General features: G+C 52.4%; 1 protein-coding gene across 3 annotated transcripts in view; it reads right to left on the reverse strand.

The window, feature by feature from the left end:
• Positions 1 to 14,390, reverse strand: part of LOC105483813 (polycomb group ring finger 3) — a 62,480-nt gene that overhangs the window by 18,681 nt on the left and 29,409 nt on the right. For all 3 annotated transcript variants that reach the window (XM_011744790.3, XM_071093931.1, XM_071093932.1), the window contains 3 exons: positions 12,616 to 12,671; positions 5,959 to 6,069; positions 4,519 to 4,607 (listed from right to left, as the gene is read on the reverse strand). In XM_011744790.3, coding sequence (XP_011743092.1) covers positions 4,519 to 4,607; positions 5,959 to 6,069; positions 12,616 to 12,671 — 256 coding nt within the window. The remainder of the gene's footprint in view (positions 1 to 4,518; positions 4,608 to 5,958; positions 6,070 to 12,615; positions 12,672 to 14,390) is intronic.

Below are 14,390 nucleotides of genomic sequence, written 5' to 3' on the forward strand. Positions count from 1 at the left end.
CATCCAAACTTCAGTAAGATGAGGAAGCGATTCCTAGAATAAAACTAGTGAGAAATAAAATTTTAAAATTACCAAAAACAATCTAGAACAAACCCTCAGATGACTTCCAAGTTTTGGAAGATGGGGATCAGGAACTCATCACAAAGTTACAGACGCAGATAATCCCACAAACGGACACGGAATCCAAGTTTAAGAGCAGCCACAAGAAGAACAGAAAGAGAATGCAAAATTCCCAAACCATCAGAGCAGAGAAAGAAGTCAACAAACCTGATCCAGGCCCTCAAGGGTAGAGGGGAAGAAGATGTGTTTTCTCACAAAGACAACGGGTTAAACTCCCCTATCAAAGATAACCTGAGATGGGTGTAAAAAAGCAAAGCAAAAGCCTCCGTAACACACCTGAGACAAATGACAGGGAGGGTGGAAGCAGAGCCCAACAGCAACAGTAGCGATGTTAGTACAAGACAAACGGGGGTTGGAGCAAAAACACACTGAACAGGAAAAAAAGAGAAAAAAAAGAATCCACGCTGGCAAAAGGTGCAAGTCATCGAAACTATGTAAGAACCACCAGCCTGCACACCCAGCAGCACGGCTCCTAAGCATCACTGCGAGGTTAGAGCAACAGAGAGAACAGGAATCTAAAGGGTGCGTCAACAAGAAAAACCACCGAACTTGAATGTCGGAGTTAACCATCTCCCAGGATGCCGGCTTGCTTCTCACTCATTCAACGTAACACCTCAAGGTGCCTCACAAGTAGGAAATCATTTAATCTTCCTAAAAACCTCGAGGCAATCTCATCACCACCTCACACCACAGACAGAGAAACTGAGGCAGAGGTAGGTCACTTGTGAAGGCCACGCCCTGGCTAAAGGCAGAGCAGGACGTGGACAACTGGCCCCCGGGGTCTGCTTCTTTACCCACCACACCAACCAGCAAACTCAGCCAAAGGAAAATCACCCCAGGACCCCTGGAAAATCTGCACCCAAGTGAACAAGAAAGAAGATCTCAATCCCCCAAGGCGGAGGTCCGCGTAGACAACACTCCCTGACCGCTCGGGAAGGAGACTAGAAAGGAGAGTGGATGGAACCCAAAAAGGCCATGTTACTCGAATACTTCAGAACAAACTTCTCGATCAAAAAGGAACTCTGATGAAATTACAGCTTCTTTAGAAATGAATGCCAGTGAAAATGTTACTCATAAAAGTGTGCAGGGAGGGCCGGGCGCGGTGGCTCAAGCCTGTAATCCCAGCACTTTGGGAGGCCGAGACAGGCAGATCACGAGGTCAGGAGATCGAGACCATCCTGGCTAACACAGTGAAACCCCGTCTCTACTAAAAAATACAAAAAACTAGCCGGGCGTGGTGGCGGCGCCTGTAGTCCCAGCTACTCGGGAGGCTGAGGCAGGAGAATGGCGTAAACCCGGGAGGCGGAGCTTGCAGTGAGCTGAGATCCGGCCACTGCACTCCAGCCTGGCCAACAGAGCGAGACTCCGTCTCAAAAAAAAAAAAAAAAAAGTGCAGGGAGAAGCCAGGAGCACACAGGAAACACACAGCCAGAAATGCACTTACAAAGACCGGGCAGGCATGCGGGCTCATGCCTGGAATCCTGGCACTTTGGAAGACTGAGGCAGGCGGACTGCTTGAGCCCAGGAGTTCAGACTGGCCTAGGCAACACAGCAAGACTCCATTGCTACAAAAAATTTAAAAAGTTAACTGGTGTGGTGTGCCAACAGTGTCTGCTACTCTGGAGGCTTGGGCAGGAGCCCAGGAGGCGGAGGGTGCAGGGAGCTGTGATTGTACCACTGCACTCCAGGCTGGATGAGAGAGCCAGATCCTGTCTCAAAGAACAACAAAAGACTTTTATTTTTTTTTTTTTTTGAAATGGAGTCTTGCTCTGTCGCCCAGGCTGGAGTGCAGTGGCGCGATCTCTGCACACTGCAAGCTCCACCTCCCGGGTTCACGTCATTCTCCTGCCTCAGCTTCGCGAGCAGCTGGGACTACAGGTGTGAGCCACTGTGCCCGGCCATTTTTTTTGTATTTTTAGTAGAGACGGGATTTCATCATGTTAACCAGGATGTCTTGATCTCCTAACCTCGTGGTCTGCCTGCCTCAGCCTCCCAAAGTGCTGGGATTACAGGCGTGAGCCACCGCGCCTGGCCAACAAAAGACTTTTAACTCAAGATGTCAGAAAAAAAAAATGTTTTAAGAAAATTCAGCAAGGCTGGGCATGGGGGCTCACGCCTGTAATCCCAGCACTTTGGGAGGCCGAGGTGGGTGGATCACGAGGTCAGGAGTTCAAGACCAGCCTGGCTAACATGGTAAAACCCCATCTCTACTAAAAATATAAAAATTAGCCGGGCGTGGAAGGGCATGCCTGTAATCCCAGCTACTTGGGAGGCTGAGGCCTGTCTCAAAAAAAAGAAAAAAGAAAAAAGAAAATTCTGTAGGGCGTGGTGGCTCATGCCTGTAATTCTAGCACTTTCGGAGGCCGAGGCAGGCAGATCACCTGAGGTCGGGAGTCCAAGACCAGCCTGACCAACATGGAGAAACTCCGTCTCTACTAAAAATACAAAATTAGCCGGGCGTAGTGGCGCATGCCTGTAATCCCAGCTACTCAGGAGGCTGAGGCAGGAGAATCACTTGAACATGGGAGGCAAAGGTTGCAGTGAGCCGAGATCGTGCCATTGCACTCCAGCCTGGGCAACAAGAGCAAAATTTCATCTCAAAAAAGAAAAAAGAAAATTCAATGTTTGATCAATTAAAAAAAAAATTGGCTCTTTTGAAAGCAACAAATACATCTTGAGCACATCAAGGATCAAAAGAAAAGGTAAATATTAGTAAAAATAAGCACTGATATAAATTTAAAACTGCAAAACAGAGATTAAACTGGAGGAGGACATCACACACAGCTTTACATCGATCCGTGGAAAACCACACCAGAGGAAAGGGGAGCAGCAGCCTGCGCCCCTCTGGAACACCAGCCCACCCAGCAGACCCCAAAACTGAATTTCCACAAGATCCCAGGGGGCTCCTCCCAGGGGGGAACTGCTCTAAGGACAAGTAACTAACAAAGGCCAACCAGGAAAGACCTGGGGCCTCAGCGCAGACGAGACCAACGCCACAGAGAGAAGAACAGCGTAGTTCCAGAAGAGCCGCCAAGCCACCAACAGAGGAAGCATCAGGCACTTAAACACCAGGAACCAAGCATGGCAGTGAAACCAGGGGTCATTAAAGAAGAGGGCGATTTCCTCTCTTCCTGCCCCTGCCCCTTCTCTGAACTGGCTGCTCTTCTCTACTGACCCAAAAGGCAACGCCATCATATCCCACGTTGGACACACGTGTCTATTTCTGTAATGCTCACTGAACCTTTTAAACAATGCATAAGTATAAACTAAAAAGTTAAGGTCCCATTACTCAGCCGGGCGCGGTGGCTCACGCCTGTAATCCCAGCACTTTGGGAGGCTGAGGCAGGCAGGTCACCTGAGGTCAGGTGTTCAAGACCAGCCTGGCCAATGTGGTGAAATTCTGTCTCTACTAAAAATACAAAAGTTAGCCGGGCGTGGTGACAGGTGCCTATAGTCCCAGCTACTCAGGATGCTGAGGCAGGAGAATCGCTTGAACCCAGGAGGCAGAGGCCGTAGTGAGCCAAGATGGTGCCACTGCACTCCAGCCTGGCAGTCAAGAGTAAAACTCCACCCCCCAAAAAAAGTTCTTTAGACGTGGGTATGGAATTTCACTAAATTCTTTTTCTGCATGTCTGTGACCATGTAGTTTTTCTGTCTTCATCTGGTAACACAGTAAATGACACACGGACACACGAAGAGGCCTTCGACATTCACTCCCACTTTCAACACACTGCTGGGCTTTGCCTCCTTTCACATAACATTCACAGACGCACAGAGACGTGCCCGGAGGAAAAGGCACACAACTCGGGCCACGGGGCTGAGAGGCCAGAGCCGGCCGCTGACCTGCCACGTTTTATATCTGCCATGCTTTACCCTAAGCACGTGCTCCTCTGGTAATTTTTAAAAAAGAAAAACAAAGGAAGAAGTCGGGAGGAAGAAAACTGCAGCCCTTGGGTGCTGGGCATCACTTCATCCTGAGGGAAGGTTTCTGGTGTGAGCCCTCCCTCGGTGCTCCTGGCACTGCACTATTACAGGAAGACTAATACAGGAGCGTCCTGGAGCCCCAGGGCCCCACCTACCTGCTCAGGGTCCCTGGGGAGCACTAATACAGAAGCCCTGGGGCCCCGCCCACCTGCTCAGGGTCCCTGGGGAGCAATAACACAGAAGCCCTGGGGCCCCATCCACCTGCTCAGGGCTCCCTGGGGAGCACTAATACAGAAACCCTGGGGCCTACCTACCTGCTCAAGGCTCCCTGGGGAGCACTAATACAGAAGCCCCGGGGCCCCGCCCACCTGCTCATGGTTCCAAATACAGGAGCATCCGGAAGCCCCGGGGCCCCGTCCACCTGCTCATGGTTCCAAATACAGTAGCATCCGGAAGCCCCAGGGCCCCACCCACCTGCTCGTCGCTGCGGTGGTAGTCGTTGTCCTCCTCCGGCTTCTCCTCCGCGGCCTCTTTGTTTGAACTGTCGTCTGCTTTGGTTTCACCTTTTAGCATAAACAGAACATAGTGCACCATGAAATCCAAACTGTCAAGCCATTTAAAAAACTCCACTGTACTCCAAATGCCATCAAAAATTCATTCCATTAGGAGACCGAACCCCCGGAGCAGAGTAAGAGTCAAAGGAAAGCCGTCTGCAAAGCGTCTGCAGGGGTCTCCCCGGGAGGCGGAACGGGCGCATGGGTCTGTGGGTGCAGATGTGGGGAGCACAGAAGACAGGGACGGGGCAGCCGGAGCCGGTGTGGGACACACACATGCTTCGCACCCACCTGGCCAGGCCCGCCCAGAGCTGCTCAGTGCTGACCCCATCAGCCCTCCATCTGAAAGCCTTCTGCTAAAAATCCACTATTCTAACACTGCATTTAAAATGAAAACTTCCCCTCGGTAAAACGGGTCTGACAGGACTGCTTGGTTCCCAGACACGCTTCCCAAGCACCCCTCACGGCTGCGTTTCCTGGGACCCGCAAAGCCGTGGGAGTGACAGAGCCAGGCCCCTCTTACCCCTCCAACCCTCACAGATACACAGAGGAGCCTAAACATTTCTTAAGAGTGGCCGGGCGCGGTGGCTCAAGCCTGTAATCCCAGCACTTTGGGAGGCCGAGACAGGCGGATCACGAGGTCAGGAGATCGAGACCATCCTGGCTAACACGGTGAAACCCCGTCTCTACTAAAAAATACAAAAAAACTAGCCGGGCGAGGTGGCGGGCGCCTGGAGTCCCAGCTACTCGGGAGGCTGAGGCAGGAGAATGGCGGGAACCCGGGAGGCGGAGCTTGCAGTGAGCTGAGATCCGGCCACTGCACTCCAGCCTGGGCGAAAGAGTGAGACTCCGTCTCAAAAAAAAAAAAAATAAAATAAAAAAAAATTTCTTAAGAGTTTGTGTGGTCCATTAGGAAAATAAAATGTCCTCAAGACATGAAAATCTGTTGTGATACACTTGGATGTGAACATACCATTCCCTTTACACAGAAACCAAACCATTATTTTGCCATTTTACAGTAAACCAAGCCAAGCCAAGTCTCAGGAAGTTCACCTTCCACTACTTTTTCCACAGGCTCTCCGACCCCTGACCTCTGCCCCCAAGGCACTCTCGGGGGGCCCTCCTGCTCTCCCCTGCTGGCCTCACCCCTCCAGGACCCCCGCTTCTCCCCTCTGCCCACATTCCCACTGGTACCAGGAGTGAGGAGGAACGCCTCGAACCCTAACCTCCCCGCACCCTCAGGTTCCTTCATTTTCTCCCGAGTACGTGTGGGAGAGCCTGGCAGACTGTGCCGGCTCTTTAAGAAAAGGCCTTGTGCAGGGATTCCTGGGGCTTCTCGATGGGCACGCAGAGCACTCACCATTCCGATGGGAATCTAAGTGCTGTTTTGCAGAGCAGGTCTCCCCCTTGATGTCTCCAGGCACCTCCATGCCCAATTTGTGATAGAACTCCCTCTGCTTTCTCATTTCCGCTATGGAAAATCAACACACAGTCTTTAATCTTACACAGGCAGTGGATTATATTAAACTGTTCATAAACATCACATAAAGAAAATTACGGATTTGCATTATGAAGTTTGAAGGCTACTAATAAGAAAGCAGCAAATTAAGACTGGGATGTTTTCGGGGCTCAGCACAGCAGGAGGTGCCCCCCCCGGGCACCCGCCCCACCAGCCCACATGGGACGCTGAGTCGCAGGCCGGCTCTTCCAGGCCTAGGACAGGCATGGAGCCCAGGAAGCCCAGCTGTGGGACTGTCATTCCCATCTCGGCCACCGCCTGTGAGTGTCCAATGTCACAGAACCAACCATCACCAGGGGCTTGATAAATACTGCAGCCACATGGGTGCCGCGTCAAACATCATTGCTGACCTCACGGCTGAGCCAGTGAACTGCCTGGACGCCCACAGCTCAGAGAATGAACCTGCCACTGGGCTCTCCCCACGCTTCTGCGCGGTGGCAGACCCTGCCAGCTCACAGGCACCTAAGGCCGCCATTGAGGAACCCCAAGAGAGCCCTCGAGGGCCCGACAGCCCCAGGGACCATGTGTCCCGGGTGCCTGAGTCCACAGCCTGCTGCGACGGCTGCTCACAGCTATGGGCTCTGGCGCCACATTGCCTGGCAGTGGGTTAAGAGCGCCCCCTGGTGTCTGTGGCCACAACCACAGGCACAAATTCCAGGGAAGAGACTGCCCGGCCACAGACAGGCAGCATCCTCCTCACCCACACCTGCCATTGGGTCACTCCAGCTCGAGGCGGTCAGCATGCGGCCTCCGCTGGTTGGACCAGAAGAGGCCTGACCCTCCAGGGATGGCCAGCAAGAGCAGGCCAGAACCTTGCAGGTTCCAGGGAAAAGCAAACGGACTCTCAGCAAAGGCCCCCTAAATGTGACCTTAAGTTCACATCCAGGCAACGGAGTGGACGACGTGGGTCACTGCTCAGGAACACAGTAGCCTAGGTAGAGAGAGGAGGGGGCCCCGAGAGCCTGGGCAGAGAGAGGAGGGGGCCCCGAGAGCCTAGGAAGAGAGAGGAGGGGACCCCGAGAGCCTAGGAAGAGAGAGGAAGGGACCCCGAGAGCCTGGGAAGAGGGGACCCTGAGAGCCTGGGGAGAGGAAGGGACCCCGAGAGCCTGGATAGAGACAGGAGGGGACCCCAAGGGCCTGGGTAGAGGGGGGGGACCCCGAGAGCCTGGGGAGAGGAAGGGACCCCGAGAGCCTGGGTAGAGACAGGAGGGGACCCCGAGAGCCAATGGGATAGGTGTGGCCGGCCTCAGGTGGATGGAGTGCTGGAGCTTCACAAGGGAAATGCTGAAAGACTGGCCTGGACAATCTGAGAGCAGCTTGAAAGAAAATGTTTCCCTTAAATAATCACATCCCAGCAGCTGAAACGGAGGCCTGGAAGACGGGGGCTGACAGCAGGAGGCTGTGCCCATCAGTCTCCAGAAGAGCTGTAATGGGAATGATAGAAAAAAGGTCACATGGTCCATGCAAAGGAGAGAGCCCCGTGGACACAGTGGAAAACAACTCAGCTTCAGACCCTTGGCTCTAATTCCCATTTCTTTAATTTTCACCTAGAAGAAGAAAAAAGGATTAAAAATAGTAGCACTCAGTGTCAGGTGTATAGAGGCATCCAAACATTTATTGGGGCTGGGCGTGGCTCACACCTGTAATCCTGGCAGTTTGGGAGGCTGAGGCAGGTGGATCACCTGAGGTCAGGAGTTTGAGACCAGCCTGGCCAACACAGTGAAACCCCATCTCTACTAAAATACAAAAAATTAGCTGGGCGTGGTGGCGGATGCCTGTAATCCCAGCTACTCAGGAGGCTGAGACAGGAGAACCGTGTGAACCTGGGAGGCGGAGGTTGCGGTGAGCTGAGATAGTGCCACTGCACTCAGCCTGGGCAACAAGAGTGAAACTCCATCTCAAAAGTGAATGAATGAATGAATGAATGAATGAATAAGAGCTCACTGTCTCCGGACACTGCTCTTAAGCTGTGGCAGTCCAGCCTGATCTGATGAGCTCACTGTTGGCACAAGGCTAACGAATCAGACAATTGGAAGCTTACTCTGACTACAGCCGTATTTCATTTTCACTTCGAGAGGAAATTCTGCTGTGATGAGACATTCCATTTTAAATTTTCAGTATTTTCTAAATACTGCTTTCCTGTGAGTGGGGAATATTGCTGGTGTCTAAATACTGCTTTCCCGTAAGGGCGGATATTGCTGGTGTTGAGTCGGTGACTCCACTGTCAGCTGTTTGCTCTCGGCATAGCTACAGTATCACGGATGAGAAACTCCGTGCTTTGCCATCAACAATGACAGTTCAACAACAAAACAACTCAGAGTTCACTGTGGCTTCGAAGTGCAACCCTGAAGTCTCCTTTTCTCCTTTCTTCATTCTGACGTGCAGGCCATGCAGTGGGCGTGAAAACGTCCCGACGCAGTGATGATGAGTTCCAGCCAGGGCGCACAGAGAGCTGCTCAAAGCCACCAGCAGGCAGGCAGCACACGCCCAGCGCACACTCAACTGCACCACGGACGGGTGAAGGCAGACCACCGCTGAGCCAGCGGGGCCGGTTCCAATCAGACTACGCACCATGAAATTTCAATTCTTAAATTTTCACATCATAAAATACGATGCTTTTGATTTTTTCGGACTATTTAAAAATGTAAAGAAACATTCTTAGCTCATGGGATCCTCTTGCCTCGGCCTCCCACAGTGCTAGGACTACAGGCATGAGACACTGTGTCCGGTCCCCACGTTTCTAAAGCAAGAGGTGACAGGCATGTTCAGGATCCGTGGAGAGAGGACTGGTGAGCACGCAAGCCCCACGGCCCTCCCCAGGAACGGAGAGGAGCCTGGCACACCAAAGACTACGACACGCCCACCGAGTGAAAGAACGCAGAATGGGCAGAGACTGAGAATGGACACTTTGATAGGCCGGGCGCGGTGGCTCACGCCTGCAATCCCAGCACTTTGGGAGGCCGAGGTGGGTGGATCATGAGGTCAGGAGATTGAGACCATCCTGGCTAACACGGTGAGACCCCGTCTCTACTAAAAATACAAAAAAAAAAAAAAAAAAATTAGCCGAGTGTGGTGGCGGGCGCCTGTAGTCCCAGCTACTCGGGAGGCTGAGGCAGGAGAATGGCGTGAACCCGGGAGGCGGAGCTTGCAGTTAGCCGAGATCATGCCACCGCACTCCAGCCTGGGTGACAGAGCGAGACTCCGTCTCAAAAAAAAAAAAAAAAAAAAATCTATAAAAACAAAAAGAAACAACAAACCACTAAAACCCTAACCCCACCTGTGGTCTAGCAGGGAACTCTCTTCCAGCAAGCCTCCACCACGGCCGGGAGCGGGGACAGCGTGGAGGGCCTGCCCGGCACCCAGGTGGGAGGGGCAGGACTCAGTCGGCGTCTCCTCCAAAACAGGCACCTAGACCCTCAAGGGCTGACGCCTCGCTTCACCTCACCACTGCATCCTCGCAGCTAATGCGCATTTCAGGAAGAGGTCTCTGGTCGGAGAAATCAGGTTTATGATTGTCTGCCCCACAGATAAAACTAAACAAATTGCAAGTAGCCTCTATCAAGTAAACAGGTGCACTGCTAAGAGTTTTAAAGTTAGAATCCTCCTTCTAAAGAGCCATAAATGACTGAAAGTTTGAGAAACAACAACAAAAAGAATATTGACTCAATGGAAAATACGGTGGCCAGAGAGAGGAGCTTGTCAGGGAGACGGCTCGGGGCCACCGTGCCCTGGGGGTGTGAATCTGGAGCACTCCGGAACCTCCTCCCTCTCGACTTCTTCAGTGTAGACTGGAGTTGGCAGCATCCATGCTGGACAAGAGCGTGCTGAGGTGGACGAGAACACACAACTTGCTCCAGGCTGGACGCACTGTGCCCTCCCTGCACAAGCTCAAGTTCTATGGGAAGGTGGCACTGTGCACGGGTCTGCTGGCCTTGAGACACCACTGTCCCCCGAGGAGGAAGCCGGGCTCTTGGGCAAAGAGGCAGGGCAGCCCTGAGGAGGAACCTGAGCCCTCAGGCAAAGAGGCAGGGCAGCCCCAAGAGCCTCGTGTCCTGGACAGGGACCACCCAAGACCCCGGGGCATGAAGAGGTGCCCGCTGGCTGCAGATGAGGACTGGAGCATCAGGAAGGACACAAGCATGGCGCATGCAGAACACACAGGTCAAACCCCTGACTGCAGAGGCAGGGAAACCAGCTTGCTGTTTTGAACACAAATGAAGGAAATAGTTTTTTTTCAGCCCTTCCTACACAAAATGGACCAAATAGCAAAGTGTGTCTTTCTGGTTTTCTGGAAGCACTCCAACTAACACACAAAGACAAGTGATGGAACGGGGCGGCATGCAGATCTCAGTGCCACCCTCCTCAGCACGCGGACGACACCTGCCCTGAGGGACTCCCAGAAGTGGGCTTGCCAAAAACACAGCCGGAATGCGACCCAGGTCTACTGCCACAGGACAGCCCAGGACGATGGGAAGGCAGAGGCAAGAGGGAGCCAGAAAGAGGCCCGTGAGTCAGTGGCATTCTCTGGATCTGGACTGGAATAAAAACAGGCTGGGTGTGGGGGCTCACACCTGTAATCCCAGCACTTTGGGAGGCCAAGGCAGGAGGACTGCTTGAGACCAGAAGTTCAAGACCACCCTGGGCAACACAGCAAAACCCTATCCCTACAAACAATTAGCCAGGCATGGTGGTGCTTGCCTGTAGTTCCAGCTACCCGGCAGGCTGAGGCGGGAGAAGCACTTGAGCCCGGGAGGTTGAAGCTTCGGTGAGCTGTGATAGCACCGCTGCACTCTAGCCTGGGCGACAGGGACCGGGTCTCAAAAAAATAATAAAAAATAAATAAACAACAACCAAAAACCACAGCATTTATGAGACAACTAGAAATGTCCGCGCTGAGGGACTATTTGGTTTTAACCTAAATGTTATAAAGGTATGTGGTTATGAGCTTTAAGAACCCTTATCTTCTCGGGATAGTACTGTACCCTTTACAGATCAAAGGCCACGGGGCGAGGCTGAGGGAGCAGTAGGTGTAGCAAAGCCTGGAAACTGCTGGCGGGGGGTGGGGGGTCACAAAACTCGAGGTTCTTGCCCCAATCCTGTCCACTGCTATGCGTTTGAAACACTCCAGTGCAAACTTTTTTTTTAAGACAGAGTCTTGCTCTGTCATGCAGCCTGGAGCGCAGTGGTGTGATCTCGGCTCACTGCAACCTCTGCCTCCCGGGTTCAAGCGATTCTCCTGCCTCAGCCTCCTGAGTAGCTGGGATTACAGGCACCTGCCACCACGTCTGGCTCATTTTTTTTTTTTTTTTGTATTTTTAGTATTTTTAGTAGAGACAGGGTTTCACTATGTTGGTCAGGCTGGTCTCAAACTCCTGACCTGATGATCCACCTACCTCGGCCTCCCAAAGTGCTGGGATTACAAGCATAAGCCATTGCGCCCGGCCACTAATGTTTCTTAAGGTGTCAGCACTGGTGGGGGTCACAAAACTCAGGGTCCTGCCCCAATCCCACCCACTGCTACGCGTCTGAAACACTCGGTGCAAACGTTTCTTAAGGTGTCAGCATTTTACTCGAATGTATCCTTTGCCTTTTCCCAGGACGAAAAAACTTTCAGATATTAAAAGACTAATTGTTTCATCTACGTTTACTCAGGAAATCTAAATTCTTCCTGCATGAATGAACTCTGTGAGTAGGGAAAGAAGCCTCTGAACAGTGTGATTCTCTGGGTCACGCATTAAAGGTGAGATACGATTTCTATGGATCTGGCATATTCAGCTGTGTTTTGAATTCTAACCCTCTTCTGAGATACAGTGAGAACCAGCCCAAGTGAATTCTCAGCTTCTCTATCTGCCTTTGAAAGGTCTGATGAGCAGAATGCCAGGACAGCCCACCTGGCGCTGACCCGGCCCCTCCTTGGCCTCCTTCCCGGTCGCCAGCGGAGGGCCACCACCACCGTGCGAGCGGCGGGAGCCAGGGAGCTTTCCGCCGAGCGATCCCCAAGCAACCGATTTCCACTTGCAGGGTATTTGTACTACTTGGTATTTCCTTTAATTCTAAATGAAATTTGACTTTACAGTGAAGTTTTTCTAGAAACACCAGCTACCCGCTCTGCCAATGTGCTGCTCCTCTGTTGTGGGGAGGCTGGTGCTGTGGGATGGGGAGAGGCAAGTCTGGGACAGGAGGTGGGGCCCAGGAAGAAGGCAGGGTCCTGGGCGGGGCAGGAGCTGCATTGAGCACTGGGGGTCCCATGCACTAAACATGCGATCCATACTTGCTGAATGAATACAGAGAAGGGGCAGAAAGATGTCTACGGATCCTAGACAGACAAAAGAAGAGACCAGCCAAGGAGATAAAGATGGGCTGAGAGCAGGGATGAGAAGACAGTGATTCGACCAAAAGGAAAGGGGCCTCCCATCTGAGAACCAAACTTCCAGGAGAGCAGCAGCTGCAGAGGCCAGGCCAGGACCTCAGAGATCAGCGAGACAGTCGGACACTCACCTTCTTGGAGGCCTGGTACCAATTTGTAAACAATATCTTGCATGGTTCTGTCATGACTGGCGAAAGAACAGAAAGGTGGAGTTAGCTAGAAATGTTAATTCTATAATTCTTGTACATTTTCCATTTAACAATATCAAAGTTCAGAATCACCAGTTGGGAACTCTGTTGGAATTTTACTTCTAGTTTACAAATGAAAAAATGTTTGTGTCACCAAAAGCTATGTATGACTTGAATTAATGCATCATTTAATTTGGGCTCTGGCTGCTTACAAACATTCAAAATAATGACAGATAAGGTTATTCTGGGAACCCGTGCTTCTGTCTGCTGGACACCCCAGGTTCCCTGCGTCCCGTGCGCTCAGGAGACACTGTCCCTGCAGACACCCGAGGTCCCCTGCGTCCCATGCGCTCAGGGGACACTGTCCCTGCGGACACCCGAGGTTCCCCGCGTCCCAGGGGACACTGTCCCTGCGGACATCCCAGGTTCTCTGCGTCCCGTGCGCTCAGGGGACACTCTCCCTGCGGACACCCGAGGTTCCCTTCGTCCCGTGCGCTCAGGGGACAGTGTCCCTGCGGACACCCGAGGTTCCCTGCGTCCCATGCGCTCAGGGGACAGTGTCCCTGCGGACACCCGAGGTTCCCTGCGTCCTGTGCGCTCAGGGGACACTGTCCCTGCCCCTCCCACCAACTGCTTCCTGGGGTATCCTGGTCTTTGTGGGATTTCCACTGAACAGAGGCCTTTCTGGAATGTTTCCAAATAATGTAAAGAAAAGTCTGTAAGAGTTGGGTGCGGTGGCTCACACCTGTAATCCTAGCACTTCGGGAGGCCGAGGTGGGCGGATGACCTAAAGTCAGGAGTTTGAAACCAGCCTGGCCAACAAGGTGAAATCCCATCTCTACTAAAAATGCAAAAATTGGCCGGGCGCGGTGGCTCAAGCCTGTTATCCCAGTACTTTGGGAGGCCGAGACGGGCGGATCACGAGGTCAAGAGATTGAGACCATCCTGGCTAACATGGTGAAACCCCATCTCTACTAAAAAAAAATACAAAAAACTAGCCGGGCGAGGTGGCGGGTGCCTGTAGTCCCAGCTACTCGGGAGGCTGAGGCAGGAGAATGGCGTAAATCCAGGAGGCGGAGCTTGCAGTGAGCTGAGATCCGGCCACTGCACTCCAGCCTGGGCGACAGAGCGAGACTCCGTCTCAAAAAAAAAAAAAAAAAAAAGTAAAAATTAGACAGGCTTGGTGGCAGGCGCCTGTAATCCCAGCTATTTGGGAGGCTGAGGCAGAAGAATCGTTTGAACCCAGGAGGCGAAGCTTGCAGCAGGCTGAGATGGCGCCATTGTACTCCAGCCTGGTGACAGCGAGATTCCGTCTCAAAAATAAATAAAATTTAAAAATAATAATAATAAAAATAAAAGGGAAAAACAAACACATCGGCCTTTCCTCCTTCAAAATGTCTTCAGAATTATCTCTACTACCCTCTGTGGTATGAGGAGCATTTCCCTTCCTTTGGAGCAACCCCCCAAGTCTGTGTGAGAACCACATGCTCCACCTGGCTGGCCCCTTGGCCTCCTGCTCACGTCCAGGCCAGAGTTGCCTTCTCCAGAAACAGTGGCTGGCCCAGTGGTGAGTTGAGGCTCTCTGTGACCCTGGGCCGAAGAGCGTGGCACAGGGAGACAGACCCCGGCCATGTGCCAGGGGCAGCAGGGCCAGGACCACCTGTTCCACGGCAGAAAGGTGGAAGGTGGATCCAAGGGCCAGCTCACATCAAATTTAA

This window comes from Macaca nemestrina, chromosome 3, assembly GCF_043159975.1.
Source record: "Macaca nemestrina isolate mMacNem1 chromosome 3, mMacNem.hap1, whole genome shotgun sequence".
Taxonomy (NCBI): domain Eukaryota; kingdom Metazoa; phylum Chordata; class Mammalia; order Primates; family Cercopithecidae; genus Macaca; species Macaca nemestrina.